This window comes from Stegodyphus dumicola, chromosome X2, assembly GCF_044657685.1.
Source record: "Stegodyphus dumicola isolate Sdum_Otavi_A_Nest chromosome X2, ASM4465768v1".
Classification (NCBI taxonomy): domain Eukaryota; kingdom Metazoa; phylum Arthropoda; class Arachnida; order Araneae; family Eresidae; genus Stegodyphus; species Stegodyphus dumicola.
Genome location: NC_140781.1, coordinates 39846116 through 39865100, shown reverse-complemented (window position 1 = coordinate 39865100; position 18985 = coordinate 39846116). Strand labels below are relative to the sequence as shown.

The 18985-nt window shown below is 33.1% G+C and overlaps 1 protein-coding gene across 4 annotated transcripts in view; it reads left to right on the top strand.

Moving 5' to 3' along the window:
* The first annotated feature begins 418 nt into the window (after positions 1–418).
* LOC118199626 (epsin-2-like) overlaps positions 419–18985 on the top strand; it is a 60234-nt gene continuing 41667 nt past the window's right edge. Inside the window, exons 1-2 of one of the 4 annotated variants that reach the window (XM_085809651.1) lie at positions 419–671; positions 11095–11465. In XM_085809651.1, coding sequence (XP_085665777.1) covers positions 11190–11465 — 276 coding nt within the window. In that variant the 5' untranslated portion in view covers positions 419–671; positions 11095–11189. Of the gene's footprint in view, positions 1183–2547; positions 2852–11094; positions 11466–18985 lie in introns of those variants that run through there. The other 3 variants (XM_085809652.1, XM_085809653.1, XM_085809654.1) reach the window with 3 other exon arrangements.

The window sequence follows — 18985 nt, the reverse complement described above, 5'->3', positions numbered from 1 at the left end:
ATCGTGTTGTGTTTTACCTTTAGAAGTTCCGACAAATAACGAGTGACACAGCTTTTCTTTATTACTTTCTTTGAAATGTATTTCTGCTGCAGTGGATAATATAATATATAATAGAATCTATTACTGCCCGTGTTTGATGTTTCTTTTTTAACTATTTCAGAGTTTCTTTATTTGTATCTATTTCAGAGTGAAATGCCAATTTAAACGAATTTTTATTAAAATGATTTATTTGTAGGCAAATTTCTTGGCAAATTAATTCCACATGATTCAGAGGGACTTTTATTTCTTTTATTTCATTGGTTTGTGCTAGGTTAACTTAAAAAAAAAAAAAAAAAAAAAAATTAGATTTTACTTCCGAATTTACTTAAACTTTCAGTTTCAATTTGTCATTTGTGGTCACTGATGGAATAATGATGTGAAATGTCAGATTGGCAACATTTAGAATACTTCCAGCACTGCTGCTATCTGATATCCGGCGGTGACGGCTCCAGTGTTGGGTGCTTTTCCGTTTCTTGTTTTCTTTTTTTATTTTTAGCTGTGAGCGAGAGATTTCTGTCAAGAAATGGTATATGTATTTTAAATGTTATTTCTATACATTACTTCCTACAACATTTCGGTAGTTTCTATTGCGTAGAGATGATGAACGTACGTCCAAGTTCTTAAGGAGGGAGGTGAGTGTCCTTAATGGTATGAACTTGGTTACGCACAATAGACTCTGATTCATGGGTTCATAGTTAACATTTTTTCTTGTCAAGCTGTCCATGAAGTCGAGTGCTCAAGACTAACTTCTAAATGAATCGTGGGTGTGGATCTCTTGGTGAATTTAGAAGTTTGTGATAGCTGTTAAATAATGCGATCACTCAGCCATTAATGTGTAATTACTCGTGGAATGCATTCGTAAATGTTTCCTCTGAAATTTGAAATACTTATGAGCAAAAACATTTATTTCTTTCGATGTTTTAAAATTATTATATTTGCTTTATTCTAAACAATGATGATGAAGGTAATTGGGTAATCGAGCTTGACACTGCATACTACGAAAACCAAAACAACAGTAAGATATTGATGTTTTTCGATGTGTGATTTCGAATGTGTTCATTTAGTATTTTGAATGTGAAATGAATTCCAGATGTGTCGTCGTAAAGTGTGAGGAAATCATTTGGGTAAAGGAATGCTGTCTAGGTATTTATTATGTTTATTTCGTATTTTATTGTCGTAGTATTTGAAATTGATATGATGAAGGAATGTAGAATTATTGTTATTTATGAAGAGTGAAGTATATGGTTTTCTAGCATTATACTTTCTTAATGATTTAAATCATATTGTAATATTATATATATTATCTTTAATGTAAAGATTAATAAACACCTTTAAAAAAAGTGTAGAATCACCCACTGCTTGGCGTGTTTTTAAGAATTGCACATACTCGGTGTACATGGATACCGATTTTGACTTAAAAAAAAATCCCAGAATTGCACAAAAATAGCATTGCGCACTCCCTTGTTTTTATCCATGTACGCATCGACCTATTTTCACTTAAAAAGTCAAAGAAAATTGACAAAAATTCAATTCTTACTCTTGTAAAAAGCGCCAAACAAATAAGTGGACGATTCTGCACTTTACCCAAAAAACGTTTTAAAACATTTCTCATACGAGTTTAAATTTTAGTTGTGCTGTCATTGCAATAATCAAATAACCATGTTTACATTTTGTATTTCATGCATTGTTTACATTCATCACTTCACAAATAACTCTTTCGATGTATAATAAAATAATTTTTTATAATTTATATTGTCAAAGGTTTAGTCAAGAAACCCTGTGAATTGTTTATATATAAAGTATCTGAAATTAAACGAGGAAAATTATTAAAAGTTGTGGAATAAGGAGTAAAAATTTCAGTCCTTTAATATTCATCGTATAGATACATGAAATGGTAGAAAAGAGAAAATTAGTAACTACATAAAATGTTAATAAAAGCTAATGTATAAATAAATGGTGATATTTTTATACGTTGATAATTATACCACTGTATTAAAAAAGTTTGTGGAATGCACGAAAATTGCTTTGTTGGAAGGTGTTAGCAGTTCTCTGTATAGAAGAAATATCATCGAGGATATCGTAGCTTATGTTGTGCTAAGAGAGTTAAAATATCTTTTGACTATCTGGTATGATCCTGTATATTGAGCAGAGGACAATTTAACAAAGAAATATGGATTTTTTAAGGTCAGATATAAGAAACTGATGTTATTTATTAAATTCTTTACGCTTAGACTCCACTGTTCATTATTCTTGAGATAAGAAGTATTTTAGAAAGTTTTTTTTTTTTTTTTTTTTTTTGGGGGGGGGGGAAGAGAAGATGAGTTGCATTAGTATTTTATAAAGAAGCAGCAGATCTGACTTTTAAACAATTTGTAATGGACTAGGAAAACCTTGGGCAGGTGGTTTGTTTTTTTTTTTTTTTTTTTTTTTGTCCTTTGTCCTTGATATCTAGATCCCCTTTGGTCATCATCAGAGGCATAATTGCAGCACAGCAGTACGTCGATGACATTTTGAGACCTGTTTTGCTACCGTTCCGTTTGCAGTACCCAAGTCTTATTTTTCAGCAAGATAATGCCAGACCACATGCGACACTTGTTGCTATGAACTGTCTTACAGCTTGTCAAGCCCTTTGTTGGCTAGCCAGATCTCTCTTCCATCAAGCATATCTGGGATATAATGGGAAGGTGACTGCATCTACCAGGGAATGTTGATGACCTAGCTCAACAGTTGGAGCAAATTTGGCAAGAAATACTGCAGATCATCTGGGAGCTTTATCAGTGTATGCCACTCCATGTGGCAGCTTGCCATCCAGGTTAGAGATGGGTCAACACCTTATTGAGCTCGTTACTTTGTAATTGTGTAACTCTGAAATAAATAATTCGGTTAATCTTTGTGTTATGGTAACTTGGCAATTTTTTGGCGACCAACCCTGCTACAGCAACCTGCTAGTTTTGTTTTGGACTCCATTTTGTTTTCACGAAGTAAAGGCATGTTTTTTTTTTTTACTCAACATTTTTTCCAGCAATCTGCTAGCCGAATTACGCTTATACTAGAACTTTTATGGAACAAAAATGCTTAATCATAATGAAGATTAGGTTCGAAATTGGGAGAGAGTGCAGAATCGCAAACTGCTTGCCGCGTTTTTAAGAATTGCACATACACGGTATCATCCATGTACACATCGATCTATTTTCACTTAAAAAAACATCCCAGAATTGCACAAAAATGGCATTGCGCACACTCTTAACTTTATCCATATACACTGCTAAAGTCCTTGCTTTATCGCCTTACCAAAATGTTGCCAAACTACCTGTTACCATATTCCAAAGATTAGCCAATCATTCAATTGTTCTGAAATTTTAATCATTTTCTATTCTGTACATAATCTTTCTATCCTCCAATTTTTGTCTCCATCAGACAACTCTTTGTTGGTGTGTCTTTTTTTTTTTTTGTTTGTTTTGTTATAGAGAGTAAATTACTTCGTTATTCAAGAAACTCTCATTTTTGCATAAATTTGTGTGATCAATAATTTGGCTTCTTAGCTGCTTGGCGTACGTCTCAAAGCAAAACATTCTACATAGAAACATTGTTGATTTTACATTACTAATATTTTATGTCCCTGACGCCAACCTGGCAAATCATTGTATTTGCTTTCATCACTGCATGCTTATCAACACATGATAACTTGAGTAATGACTCATGCAGCGATGCCTATATGCCTAGAGGAGTACACAAGTAAAATTTTGTGAAGATAGCACTTATCATTTTAATTCTGTGGGTGTGCCCAAAGCGGGCACACTGATTGAATAAAGCTTTAAAAAGAGTGCTGAAACGAGCATTGCTGAGGAGCGCGTAAAAGAGTAAGAGATTTTGCCTATGATTAAAAAACACAAGATTCTGAATACTGTAGCAGATTTAGCATTACGTAGGGTGTGCCATGGGGAGACCTGCTACTCTAAGACTCCTTAAAAAGCTCTTTTTGCGGTATATGATGATTACATGCATATGAATGGGAAAAAAAAAGTAACTTGGGTACATGATATTTACATTTCATGTTTACACTTTAGTCTATTTTTTTCATGGTGGTACTTTTCAAAGAAAGTGACATCACCTTTGAAAAAGCACAACCCAATATTGTATGTTTTGCATATGTGCCGGGATCCGTATCAGATTCACTATCTGAAGCAATTCGTGAAGCACTGAAATGGTCAGCTGTTTTCGATCCATTTGGAAAATAATTAAAAATCCGAAAAATAAATTAATACTATATCTACATTTAGGTTATAAATAAAATTAAGTCTAGAACTGAAGACTGCTAAACATAGCACTAGCGAAACTTTGAACGAAAGCAAAAGAGAACTGCTGTAGCGGAAAACCAAACAGCTAACTGATAAAATTACCCTTGACCTTCAAAAAATCACCCCAACAATTTGTTAGTTAATAACCAAACGTGCCCTTCCAAAGAAAAAAAAAGAGAGAGAGCAAAACAGGAAATGAAACACAGATGTGGACCCACCTTTCTGTTGTCAATGAACTGACCAATGAGATGCGGAGAAACAAAGGATACAGTCTCTCAGTTGTCCTACAGTGCCTGGTCTGGGAACACCTCGCGTTCGCTGTTTGATTTTAGGCAAAATTTCAAGGTAAAAATTTAAAACTAATATAGAATAAGGAGATTAGCATACAACCCAAAAAAAAGTAACATAGAAATTTCTTTTCAAACAACTCCTTTTGTACCCTAAAAAAGTCTGGAAGTTTTCTTTGAAAAATGAGGGTCTTAAAAAACTAAACATGGCTAAAATATATGGACTGGTTTGTGTTGAGCTGCCATCTGCTATAAAGAAGGTTCAGAGTAACCTATAGTAACCTCTAAATCCTTTTTCATTCAGTTTTTCTGTACATACAGAAGGGAATTTTCAGGAGTGCCCAAAATGGGCGCACTGTGCCGCAAAGGGTTAACTAAATTAAAAAATTGCCACATTACAAGGCAATTAAAAATTTCAGGTGATAAACTTAAACTTCAGGTTATTTTGAAGCTGCTTAGCTATTTGCAGATGAATTCATTGAACTCACTAACGATGCAAAGTTATCTCCAGAACAAATTTACAATACTGATGAGAGGGCCCACCAGTGGCCGAGTCGTAAAGTCGCTGAACACTGGTAGTTTGGTCTGAGGTTCGAATCCTGCGAATGGGCTGGCTGCATGGGTGTTTTCTTGGTTTTCCCCATGTGTAACATGTATACGAGCCAGTTTCCCTTAGAAAGTCATCCACGAAGGCATCCCTCCCCTTAGGCAGATAGCCCTAGTGTGCTTTGCCGTAATTAAATAAACCAAACCAATACTGATAAAACTGGTCCTTTCAGGCAATCTGTACTGTGAAATACCTTGGCAGCCTCTACAGAAAAGGTTCCAACTGGTGTCAAAGATTCCAAAGTGCGCATGTGCAATGCTGCATCAACACACAAGTGTATACTTTTTGTAATCTTAAAGAATACACGACCTTGAGCATTTAAAAGTGTGAAGATTTTCCCCATTATATATTGTGCAAGTAAAAGAGCATGGATGACATAAGCATTAATGAATGATTGGTATGGAAATCATTTCATACCCGAGGCTCGGCAACATTTGAATCCGTTTGGTTTACCCATGGAGGTAGGAAGTAAAATGGAGTCGCTTTAAACAAGTTTCTCCCGTACCCTGCTCTGAAGCACTGGCGATCCCTACGTGGTGACCAAAATATTGGGTCATTTATCATTGAGTTCAATGGGATTTGACGCGTTCGGATGTAAATATTTTGTAATTACGTCGTAAATATACATATAAATGTATATATTTTCTTTTTCTACAACACTTCATAGTCCTAAGTATATGAAAACAACATATTTTTAAACAACATTTCATTCTGAACAGAATTAAATGCTATACTTTTCACAGGACAGTTTTCTCAGAATGGTTTAATTTGGATGAAATATTTTCACAAGTTTTCGTTAATTACATAAGAAAAAAAAAATTAAGGTAATTTGATTTTATTCGGTTAAGGTACAAAAATTAAGATCAAAGTTTATTGTATTATTAATATTAAAATTATGCATTATTTCTTTTCTATTTATAGAGCTTTTTCCTAAAATACTTTCTTAAATATGACATGATTTTTTGGCTTCTGAGGCATCTTTTAAATCGAAAAATGTAAGTCAATTTATAATTAATGCTCTATTCGGTTCATTTTAAATTAGAGAATTATTAGATATTACCGAAATACTTTAAATAGTACTTAACTTTCTCTGAACATTTCTGAAAGGGAATAAAATAAGTTTTTTGTTTTAAGTATTATTTAAAACTTGTAATTGAATTATTATAAAATGTAAGGGGAATAATTCTTTTAATTATTCTTATCAGATTTTTTTACCCTTAATTTCAACAATACATATTCCAAAACTCTTTATTACTTTCTTACTCTTTATTATATTACAAGTGTGTGGTTCCAAATCAAGGGAAAGCTAACTTATTGGCATATCTGTGTGTATATTTATTAATTTTGACAAGGATTGCAGCATTTGATGGTAATTTTATTTTTAATTAACCCAAATAAGTAAAACGTGTAAGCCCAAAGTAATTATTTTTCAGATATATATAATTAAAATGATGAGTTTAAAATGAGCAGCAGTAAAGCCTCTCCTGTAAAAAATTTTAAAAGGTACATGTTACAATAATATATGGATGTGAAAAAAATTTATTTTATTTAAAACATTTTGGTGTTTGGAACATAAAATAAAAGTAGCGAATACTCTATCAAGGGTATCGAAAGACGTATACAATTTTAAAGGTACCGTAAGATATTTTTCGTTCTTTAAGTATAACATTTTTGTTAAATCCTATATTTTTGTAGTTCAACAGCTTAGAATTTTATAAAACAAATTCATAATCAAAATCGCTGTTGTTAGTTATCGAAAAATAACCAAGATGTGATTTTTGCGTAAATGTCACTAAACTATACAAATTGCTATTATCCATCACACTATGAATGTTTCTTTCATGCGAAAGTGTTCCTTTTTCGATTTGTATGGAACTGTCGTGTGTCGAAATACCATCAGACACTGTCAAGCGAGCTTCTGAATGTAAACAAAGAACACCCCATCTGGTGACCGAAGCTTCGAAGCAGTGCTTCACTTCTAGCGCCGGTTGGCCACTCCTTCCTTTCCTACCTCCATGGGTTTACCTGATGATGCAAAAGTTGACCTGATCGTATTCAACTGTATGGTTCATATTCTTTTCCCCAAATTGTACCCCCAACATTCAGCATATAGATATCGGAATAGTTCACATGCTGAAATGCAAATATAAAGTAACATTTTTTAAAGTCTGTGTTAAATTTCTTGAATAATGGTAATACTGTTCAAGAATTAATAAAATATTTTAGCATAATATCTGCTGTGTGGAGCATTGCAAGATCGTGGGAAGATGTGTCTCCAGATACTTTTTAAAAATGCTTGGCATAATGTATGGCCAGCTGCCTTATTTCATGGTGAGGATGATGTGAAATTTTCCAATTAATGGATTTTGTAAAGAAATGTGGAGAAGTAGTAATGAATGAAGATGATTTAAAAGAAGCTTTTCATTGCGATGACAAAGCCCCAATCATCATTCAAGTAATGGACAGTGAAATCTGTAGTATGCTTCTAGATCCAAAAAATATTGCTACCGATAGTGAAGAAAATGACAGAGAGGTAATTGAAAACAAAAAAATTTCAATTGATTAATTAGTTCCAAGCAATTACAGGATTTGAACAAAATGGAACTTTGTAACTGAACAAGAAATTTTATGTTTGTCTATAGAATTAAAGAGAAAGTATTAGCACCAAAAATGAAGCAACTTTAACAACTTGCATTGAAAGAAGTTTTTAATAATGTATACAAATAAATATTCAGCTTTTTTTAAAAAAATTGGTCACCCTTTAAATCATAAATGCTTCATTATTTCATAAATCATGATTTCATTTTTAAAATTTTATAATTTCTACTTGCCATCGTACTAGATTTAAACTGATGATCTAATATCTGGAAAATCTCAAATCCATAATCGCCAAATTCCCGACAAGTCCGGATCTCGGACTTTGTACTGTATTCTGTTTTGAATTTGTAATAAACTTTTTCACTTTGTATGAGCAATTATTTTTTTGTGTGTAGTTGAGGAATTAACTACAGTCAAAAGTCTTTAATCCGGACTCGTTGGGACTTCGGCGATTCCGGATTATAGATCATCAGTTTAAATCTGGTAAGATGGCATGCAGAAATTATAAAATTAAAAATATGAAACCATAATTTATAAAATAATGAGCAATTATGATCTAAAGCGTATCAAAATTTACAAAAAAAAGAAGCTTAATATTTATTTGTTTACTTTATTAAACATTTCTTTCAACGCGCGCATGCGTAAAGCATACCTTACGCATAGCCGAAATTAGAAAATTTCAGCCAGAAAACTATTTGATTTGTATTCGTGATATTTATAATGACGAGGAATTTGATTTAAATCATATCAAAGACGGACTACATCGAGATTAAATACTACATTTAGTAAGGAATTATAAGCCGAATAAAATAAAAATATCTGCCCTGAAGATAACGATAGTGCTGACAGATCAACTTCCAGTTCATTGCTCACCGCGATGTCCCCCCCCCCCCCGCGCAGAGCAGCGTGAAATTGATAAACAGATTTCGGAACGGTTAGATAAACAAAGGATATGCCTTTATCCATTTTTTGTAGCAATTCGTTTTTTGTTTCATGGACATCGAAGGATACTTTCGTTTTCTAGATCCTTTAGGAGCTCCAGCATCGGAAATTCTATTTGACATAATCGAAAGTTCAAGCTTACTTTTATAAAATTGCTCTTACAGTCTGCAAAAAATAATAAGCCGGATCCAATTCGAAGATAAGAAACAACGCAATCATCAACATTAACTGAAATAGATAATTAGATAATTTTAGCTTATACCGTCCATTATACATTAAACGCGCACGCGAAAACGTCGCAGACGCATATGCGCAGTCGTAAATGTCTTGCGTGCACGCGTAAAACGCCTGTGCGCATGCGTCAACGCTGCGCATGTGCAGAAAGATTTTAGCTTTGAGGTCCGGATTATAGATCATTCTGGATTATGGGTGTTCAAATTAACGACTTTTGACTGTATAAGTAAACATAATTCAGATTATTTCTGTATGATGAAAGAAGTTTTTGACGGCAAATATGTTTGTTTGAATTGGTGCATTATTTAAGATTACATGCAAGCAATATTGTGGCATTACAGTTTTCTTGTGACATACTTGTATTATGATATAACTTCATATGAGGGATAAGAGATTATGCTGCAGTTTAAAAAGGACATAAGGCTATTGCAATATAATTTATGTCCATAGAAAAATTAGCAGAATACCTCTATCAAAAGATATCTCCCTGTCAATGGTCATGTTAATACGTTTTCTGAACATTGGTAGAGAGGTAGCCTTTGCATGCTTTACTGTGTTTAAACAAACCACCAAAAAGGTACCTTTTCTGTGAAAACTTGGATTTCATGTAAAGAGTTATACATCTTATGTATTTTTTCTAGAAGATAAATCTAGAAGTGCTATGCAACAATACCATCTCACTTTCAAATGTGCACTGGCTTCCAGAAGTTATGTATGCAATGGTACAATCAATAAAAATTGAAAAGTAAATCTTTTATTAGCACTAAATTGCACATAAAGGTATTAAATGGATTTATCTGTCAAAGAAAAAAACATTATGTACAAAGATGAAAATATTTAATTTTCGCAAATCGTATGAACATGTCACATTTCCTTTATTAACAAATTATTGCTTAAAGCTAAAAACAAACATAACTTACATTAATAAGGTGTATGACTATCCCAGACCTCCTCAGAAACTTTAAGGTGATTGCCCTTGTTTCAATGGAGTGATCAACCGTCGCAGGAGCTAGAAATGGCCATTCCTCCATTAGGGCAGTTTCTAAGTATCTAAGACTGGCTTTCATTAACAATGTTAGTTTAATAGGAATGGCCATTATCATTCATAAGGAGGAAATCAGGAACTACTACTGTAGTTTAGAGTCTTATGTGTGACTTTATCTCGATACTGCACAGACATCACAGAACTATCCTTAAGGATGTCCATCTTAATATGATATCCCATTGAAATCCTAGCCTCTGGATGTGTGATATTCAATGATGATCTGGCCTAATTTTGTCTACTTCATTCTCTCCAGATCCTTATTCATGATTCCAGAGCAAATCTGGACTTATCTGTGATTGGGACATTCTGCCAGTCTGAGACAGTTTAATTGAAATGCTGACATCTCCTTTTAATCTTGCCTCTCTGGCTTGGGTAGTTAGTGGAACATAAATATTTGGTTTTCAGGCATACAGTTTCTTCATATGAAGCCTTTGGTGCACAATGCTGGCAGATATTGTCTTATTAAGTGATGCATTAAGCATGCATATAGCAGTTGTGGTAGTCTGTTATTGATTCCATTTGGCTACTGTAGAAATATATCTATCTTCAGAAGGGATCGTAACCTTTGATTGACTGGCACAGGTCGCCAGATAACTGTGTGATGTTCACATTGAGATGATCAGTGTGACATTGACTGACTGTCTTGCTTCAATGCATCCAACAGCATGCTAGTGCTCACTATCTGCCATTTGTCTTCTTTCAACCATAGAAATATGAATATCATAAAAAAATTGTTGTATAAAAGCTATATCGGCATTTTCTTCAGAATTCTGGTGTCTTCAGTGACTGTCTAATTAGCACATGTTCGGACAGTCAGTTGTGATTGCCTGTAGCATGTGATATTTACATATTGTCATTTGCAACTGCAGGCATTTTTAACTTATGTTTCTAAAAACTGTTCATTTGCATTGCATGATTAACATTTGGAAGCCAGTATGTTTTTGCACTTCAGTTGGTTACCCGTATTGTGCAGTTATTTTTTATTCTGAACTAAATTTTATGCTTTTCTTGATTCTCTCTCACAAATAAATATTTTATTTTCAGGTGTCTATAACTGCATGTAATGAAGTCATTTGGAATACGATGATTCATTGACTTTGAAAGTGTTTTTTTACAAAGCTTGAATAGTAACATACATCATGTTAAATGTCCAGGGCTTGAGACGGAATGTGAAGAATGTTGTCAAAAATTATACAGACGCACAAGTGAAAGTAAGGGAAGCAACATCAAATGATCCATGGGGGCCATCTAGTACCCTTATGAGTGAAATAGCTGATTTGACTTACAATGTTGTTGCTTTTTCTGAAATTATGCAAATGATATGGAAGCGCCTGAATGATCATGGCAAGAACTGGCGACATGTATATAAAGCTTTAGTTTTATTGGAGTACCTCATTAAAACTGGATCAGAAAAGGTACAACTTTTCTTTATTTTTGTTGTAATTGCCTTTAAAAAAAAAAAAAAAAATCTGCGTGTCTTTGGGAATATTACGGCAGTTCTCCCTTTAAAAATGACCTTTTACTGTTCTAATGGTTAAAAAAATGCCCAAACTAGAATTTTTATTCTGTGCTTGATTCCTGGCAGCAGATTGGGCTTCCTGTAATAAGGTTTTCATAGTTTTTCATATCTAGTAATGCAAATTTTTTTCCTTAAAGTTTCCATGTGAATGCATTGCTTCCCTTTTACAAACAATCTAAGTATTTTCAGTTATATATCTTAGTCAACAAAATATATTTAACAATCATGACTCGGACATTAATTATCTTGAAATTAACCGAAAGCAGCCTTAACTGTGATTTAGATGTTCATATACGACGTATATCAGTCTCAGTAGTCAATTTTCTTGTGAGGTAAATATGAATATTTTGTTACTTTGTGGTGGTTATAGTTGTGTTGTATATGAATCTGCGAGACCTTTGGCTTTCTGTAAATTGGACAGTGACTTGTTATTTGACGCGAAAAACATGCTGTGATACATTACATATAATCCCAATTAGTGTGCATACAATTAGCAATCAGCTTTCATTTGACATAAGAAAATTATAAAGCAGTTGTTAAAAATCATGTTTGCTAAACTCATTCTTTAACCTGCTAAACTATATATATATATGTAAGATATAACAAAATATGATGGCTGCTTTAAGAATAATTGGCAATCTCAAAAATTAACATTCTAGATTTGATGATCCTTAAATTGCATAATGCTGCTCGAGAAATGGAACTAAAACCCAAAATTAACCAATCGCAGATTAGCTGTACTTTGTGCACCTATCTTGTATAAATAGGTAATAACAGCATTGTCTCTCTCTTTCGCCTCTTCGTCTGCATGCTGACAGCTTATCGCTTAGCTTGTGGATTTGTGTAGCGGCGACTTTTGCGATTGCCGCTACATAAAATCCAAAATAATAAGTCAAAGAATGGCACAAACTCTGTATCCATGCACACGTAGATCTATTTTCATTTGAAAAAATCGGAGAATTATGCAAACTAGGCATTGCACACTCCCTTGACTTTGTCCCCGTACACATCAATCTCTATTCACGTAAAAAGTCAAAGGAGCAGCGAACAAAAAATATATAATCTCAATAAACTATATTTTAAATGAAACAATGAAATAACATAAAATGGGAAATTCATTTTAGCACTACACAAAGGAAATATTCTTTTTACCTTATTTACAAATTTCTGTGTCTTCAGTCAAACAAAATTCATTAACAGCATCCCAAAAACCCTCTAAAAATTATCTGAACTAGAATCTGTATACTGGCGTCGCCACATAATTCACAAAAATAATAGTAAAACATATCCTCCGTAGTGCCAGTATCGTTCGACCATGCGCATTTCCTCCCTACAACCATGACACTTATAATGGCTACTAAGTAAACTTGCATTTACACACCAGTCAATGAATGCTTTGTTTCCTTTTCTAAATCATACAGAAACTTACACTAATCTTACCACATTCAGCCATTTTACCGTGTAAACCACAAAATAACAACGTACTTCTTATCCAGTATCTGACACACAAAACAAGCCTTTCCAAATCTTTTCCCCCATCATTCAAATTCACCGCAATCACGCAACCAATTACATCATAATAGGGTTTCCATAGCATTCAACCACTCAGGTTGCCACAAATGAAACAACAACTTCGTGATAAATGAAATAACAACTTGATGATAATCCTCTGTCTTTTTTTTTTTTAATGTATCATGTAATCCTTATTTAATTAGAATTTGCATTTTAAATTGTTGAAGTAAGTTACTAATGTTTACTGACAGTTTGAGAATCCCTAAAAAAAAACCACCACCTGATAAGTAGCTTCTACCTTTTAACCTAAAACATTGTTATATTGTGCCAGAGTGGTTGTGTTAATGCATAAATACTGACTAAATGCACTGATGCATTTTAATTTCCACATTGGAGCTGTACAGAAATCAGTCTGATTGAATTTTTTTACTATGCATAGTAAACATGATACTGCTTTGCCTTCTAAAGCCTTTCTTAGTTTCATTGCTGTTAAATATGCTAAATATACATTAGTTTGCACTGATTGTGTACAAGCGTATGGAATGTTGGCAGTATTATTTTGAAGAAAATTATGTGCCTTCAGCATGTTTCTTTTGGTCTGGTTCATAGTTTCAACATTGTAAGTTGAAAATTTGATGTAAATTGCTATGCTTTTATAGTTGTTATGTTGTGAGACTACGATTTTCTATTTTGTTAGATGTAGTTAGTTGTTCATAAGTTTTCTTGCGAATGAGTAAGATTGTACTGCAAGAACAGCTTTTTTTATTCCTCTTCAGCAAGCAGTACTTTTTTTTGAACACTTAATCAACCACTAGAATGTTTGTATTGTAAGATCAGCAGGTTAGCAGCAAGTTGCATTCCCTTTTATCTTTCATTAATGTGTGGCATGCTGTTTCACTGTGAAGGGTTGGTATAAAATTGACCTACTTATTTCTCATACCCAATTTATTCATTAGTATTGGTTATTAAATAAGAATGTTCAAAAAGTTAAACTATTACTGTATTATTATTAACCTTACCTTCATACTGGAATTAATTTCTGCCTTTCTGGCCTGCAAGTTTGCTTTCTGCTGCTTATCTTTCTTACTTGAAACATATCATAAAAACGTGAAAAATAATGATGCGGCTGTTCAGAAGTGGGCATGCTAATTCCTTCATTTCGGCTGTGTTTGTCAAGAATATTTTTACAAGAATAAAGGAAGTGTTTAATCAATTGTGATTGTAACCATGTTTTAATGCTACAGCTGCATTATATTCTTTGCCATTTACATCCAGGTTTTTCTGTTGGTTTAGAGGTTTGATTGTTTTCTTGGGTGCATGAGCATTAATGAGTTAACAGAATGCTTACTTAGGGCATATTTTCATTAAGAATGAAATGTATCATTATTTACATTTTTCATGAGATGGTGGCTGCCTATTAAGTGCCTCCACAATAAAATGGTCACCACTTCCGGGAGTGGTTCTTAGGAGTGGGCAATGCTGAATAGGCAAGTATCCTCCATTGGATTAAAAAAAAAAAATTATGAGATGTATCACCATTATTTATATATATTATATTTAGTTTTATGTTAGCATTTATTGATCTTGTGTTTACTGCAGTATGACCTATTTTCACCAAAATGCCTAACCAGCCTTAAAATTACACCGTGAAAAAAATTTAGACATATGTGGGATCCATCCAGATATATATTAAAATGTTAATCATAGAACACAAATGCAAAAATACAAAAGAATCAAACGAAGGATAAGAAAAAAGTGATTTTGACCTGAATTGAGGAGATACAAATATAGTGCTTGTAAGTTACAATGTCCATTAGGAAAGAAAATTGCCAACCACATAATATGTAGTATTGTGGTGATGGTTTATGACACAAGACTCCAAGCTTGTTGGAAGGTTCATTAAAAGAAGGTAAAACATGAAATTAACTTCATTTAAAATTAAAAGGTAAAATACAAAACTAAATATGTGGTGATAAGTCGATGCTAAATGTCGACCACGAATAAACAGGAACAGTTAAGTACAGGTGAAGAGTGTGTGTTTTGATGAAAAGTTCGTCTTTATACTCGCACTACAACGAGTGCATGCAGGTACAGCACAGCAAACATGGGTACGGCATACAAATGTCAAAAATGCAAATATTCGTATCAGAATGCAAATATTCCACCACAGTGTGAAAAAAAACCTCTGCAGGAAATGCATGGAAATAACTTTCACAGTGCTGTAACATACAAGTACTGTTAATCTTCTAAGTAGCTCTCGTATGACTATTATAGATAATAGTTGCATTTTTAACTGCTTCCAGTACCATTTAATGGACATGAATTCTGTTCAATAGGAAACAAACCACGGTGTTATTAGAAACTGTATCCAGGAGCTGTGGAACCTATTTTCAACATGAATGCCTTTCTTATACCTGTACCTTTAAACAGTATGTTTTAAATTCAGTAAGACTCCGCTTAACGCGGGGGATACGTTCCATCGAAGTAGAGCGTAATGCGAAACAGTGCTAAGCGAGACTATCTTAACATGTAAATAATGGGGTTAGGGGAAGACGGATAAAAAATGGTTAGGCATTAAATTTAATAATGTTTTTTTAATAAAAATAAAATCAAACATTATTTCTTACAAAAATAAAAACAATATAAACGCATATACTTTTAAAAACAAATAAAATTGTCAGTCAGATCATTCAGTCTATTCTGGATTTCCAATTTTCTGCCTTTTTGTCAAGAAGGAATTATGATAGATTGGCTTAATGGCATATTGCGTTCAATTTCGTCTTCAATCCATATAGACAGTCGTTTTCCCATTTCCTGTATAATGTTATTTCTAGAACGGGCAATTCTAGTTGCAGAGCTTGACATAGTTGCAGTTGCCGATGACTATTTTTTCTTTATTCTTAAGAATTGTCCTTATTGTTGAAGTTGCCGAAATCAATGCAGCACTAATTTGAGATTGACGTTCACCAGAATTTAATCTTCTAATCACTTGCATTTGAGTTTCCAGTGAAATGCTTTTTCTGGTTGCTTTCTTTTCTTGTTTTTTATTATCACCCATGATAAAAACTAAAGATCATAATATTTGTCATTGTATTAATCGTTATAGTATTATACAAATTTAAACTTACAATAATGTCAACAAATGTTTCAAATGATAAAAATGCGTCCACAAAGCAAGAAACACAACCACACTGTTTCGGATATGTTATTTGGAAACCTAGCGCTGCGCACAATTTCGGAGAATCCCCGGGTTGAAATGAAAGAGCGCTAAACCGAAACAGCGCTAAACGAAACAGCGTTAAGCGGGGTCTTACTGTACTTTCATCATTATTATACTTAATGATCTAAATAAGATCTTAATGAATAGAAATTTATGAAAACAGAGACTAAAATAATTAATTATTGAAATTTAGTTAGTGTGTAAACAAATCCAAAATGTCCTGAAGTTTAGAGGGTTAATTGAGGAGGTGGCAATTTCCTTTCCTGATGACTGCTGTTCTGTAGAAGTATCTCAGCTGGCATTGAATTCTTGGTTAATTCAGTGTTTTATCATAAAAATACTTAAATTGTCACAGCAGAATAGAAGATTTCACATATATGTTAAAACATATTAAGTTCATGAATCATTATTTATTATGATTTCTATCTTTGCATAATACTAGATTAATGTTAATTTTTTTCTAAATGTGTGGTTGCATTTAGCTTTCTGTTGAAAGAAACTGCATCTGTATGCAAATTATTGAATTTTATTTCAAAATGGACATCAGTTAAGAAACTCTGCATTTTATTACATATTTTTTTCTGTTGTAAAGATAGTTTATCTCTTCTTGGGGTTATTTTGATGCTAGCATGTTAGTGAGATTATTGATTTTCACATTGATTTGGTCACTGACAAATTTATGAAAATTTTGCATATTGCCTTTTTTGTTTTTGGCAGATTTTTTATTTGCTATAAATAGAATCAGTTTGGAAATATTTTTGTGAATAATTTATTAATTGAGCATTATTTCAAATAAGTAGTAAGCTATATCATGTATTTACTCTTTCACATCAAATTTGCCCAAAACACCTGACCATTCAGACATTTGGCTGGTTCCCCAACGCCTGAATCATTTTCTACCTAGTGGTTTTCCTCATCACATTAGTGCATTGCTCATTGCTTTTGGGAGTTGTTAAATGACATGCCAGTCATTCCTTTGAAGCAACTAAAAGTAGTCCTGTTATTTTAATGCACCTTCCTTTTCCTGTGTTTACTGTCAATGTTCAGTTATTGATGCCCGAAGTTGCAATCCTGTTCCAAGGGAAACTGTACACAGTGGGGAAAGCATTCAAGAAAGAAGCTGTTGCTTTATTTAAGTAGGTTATTTTTAGCACTTTAGCATTCTACTTGTCATTGGGGAAGGAAATCCATTCCAACAACAATACCTATATACGGTTGTTTCAGATGCTTGACTGAAATAGATTTTGACCTCTGCTGATGTGAAATGGTTAAAAATATAAACTGTCAACAGTAATTAAAACATGTGTATTACATGGTAATCAGAAGTATTACCTTGAGGGCATCAAATATTTTAGCAATGAGTAAAGTTTTCCAGTGAGTATAATTTTTATGGTTCTTTATTGCATCCAATGCTGCTCTGTATTTTGTTATTTAGGTAAAATTTGCAATCTTTTAATATGCTGGTATTTGAACATTTGTTTAAGCTTTGTGACATTTGCATGTGGTTTTGTTGCTATGATGAATTCCTTATTCCTTTGAGCAAATCTAAGCCATCTCCTGGATTCCATAAGTACAATTTTGGAAAAGCCCAATTAATAAAACATTAGAGACCTTGTTTTAATTGTAACGTGCATCAAAAGAGATTTCCTGAGATAGTTTTCTGGTAGGACTTTGCCAGTAATAATAACTGGATAGCATTTCTCTTGAAGTTTGCCATTATGGCATGTGCGTTTAGGATAAAAAAAAATACCAAGTTAGAACAAACTTTCTTTGTTGTTAAGAATATTCTGTGATTGTCAACAGGCAGCTGAAAAAACAGTTTGCATTTGTATTATTTTGCATCAGTTGCTGAATTCGAAGTGTGATTAGCAGAAAAATGAACATTTCTGCAGTTGATTTTACAAATTTAAGACCAAAATAGAGTGAGCTTGGTATTATGTTTTGTGCGAATGAGACAAGGTTCCATTTTGGAAACATAGCAAACAAACATGGAACTTTGGCCAGCTTAAGTTCACACTTATTCCTTAAAAGGCTTTTGCCCTCATAACTGGAATATGATATACTCTTGCCTCAGTAAATAGTAGACTCAGTATTATTAAGTTATTTTGACAGTGGTTTTTCATATTGAAGCACATTTCTTCCACTTATTTTGTTATTACTTATAAAGGCTTAGACTTCATATTTTAATGAATGCCTGACAAAGATTTATTGAATATGGCTGGGATGTTTTGTGTCACCCTTCATATTCACCGGACCTTGCTCATCCTGGATTTTCATCTCTTCAGGTCACTTTAAAATTCTCTTAATAGCCTCAAGTTTTTCTGGACACTGTCGAACAGCACCTCAATAACTTCTTTACCAATAAACTTTGACTTTTTAAAAAATGAATTTTCTAGCTGCTGGAGAAAGGGAAAAGTCAGGGAAAAAATGGCTTCTATGATTCAATACTTCTTCGTTTGTATTTTTCATAACAATGTTGCAGACCTTTCTGGGCCATATTTTTTTTTATTTAAGCAGTTTACATCTTGCTAGAAGGAAATAAGTGGTATTATTGATTCACCTGGTTGTCATAGGTTAATGGGGTTTTTTGATTCAGCTGATGACAGGTTTGTTTTTAATGGTTTAAAGCCTTCATGATCTTTTGTTTTTATGCTACCAAATTTCATTCTTTCTGGGAAGAACAG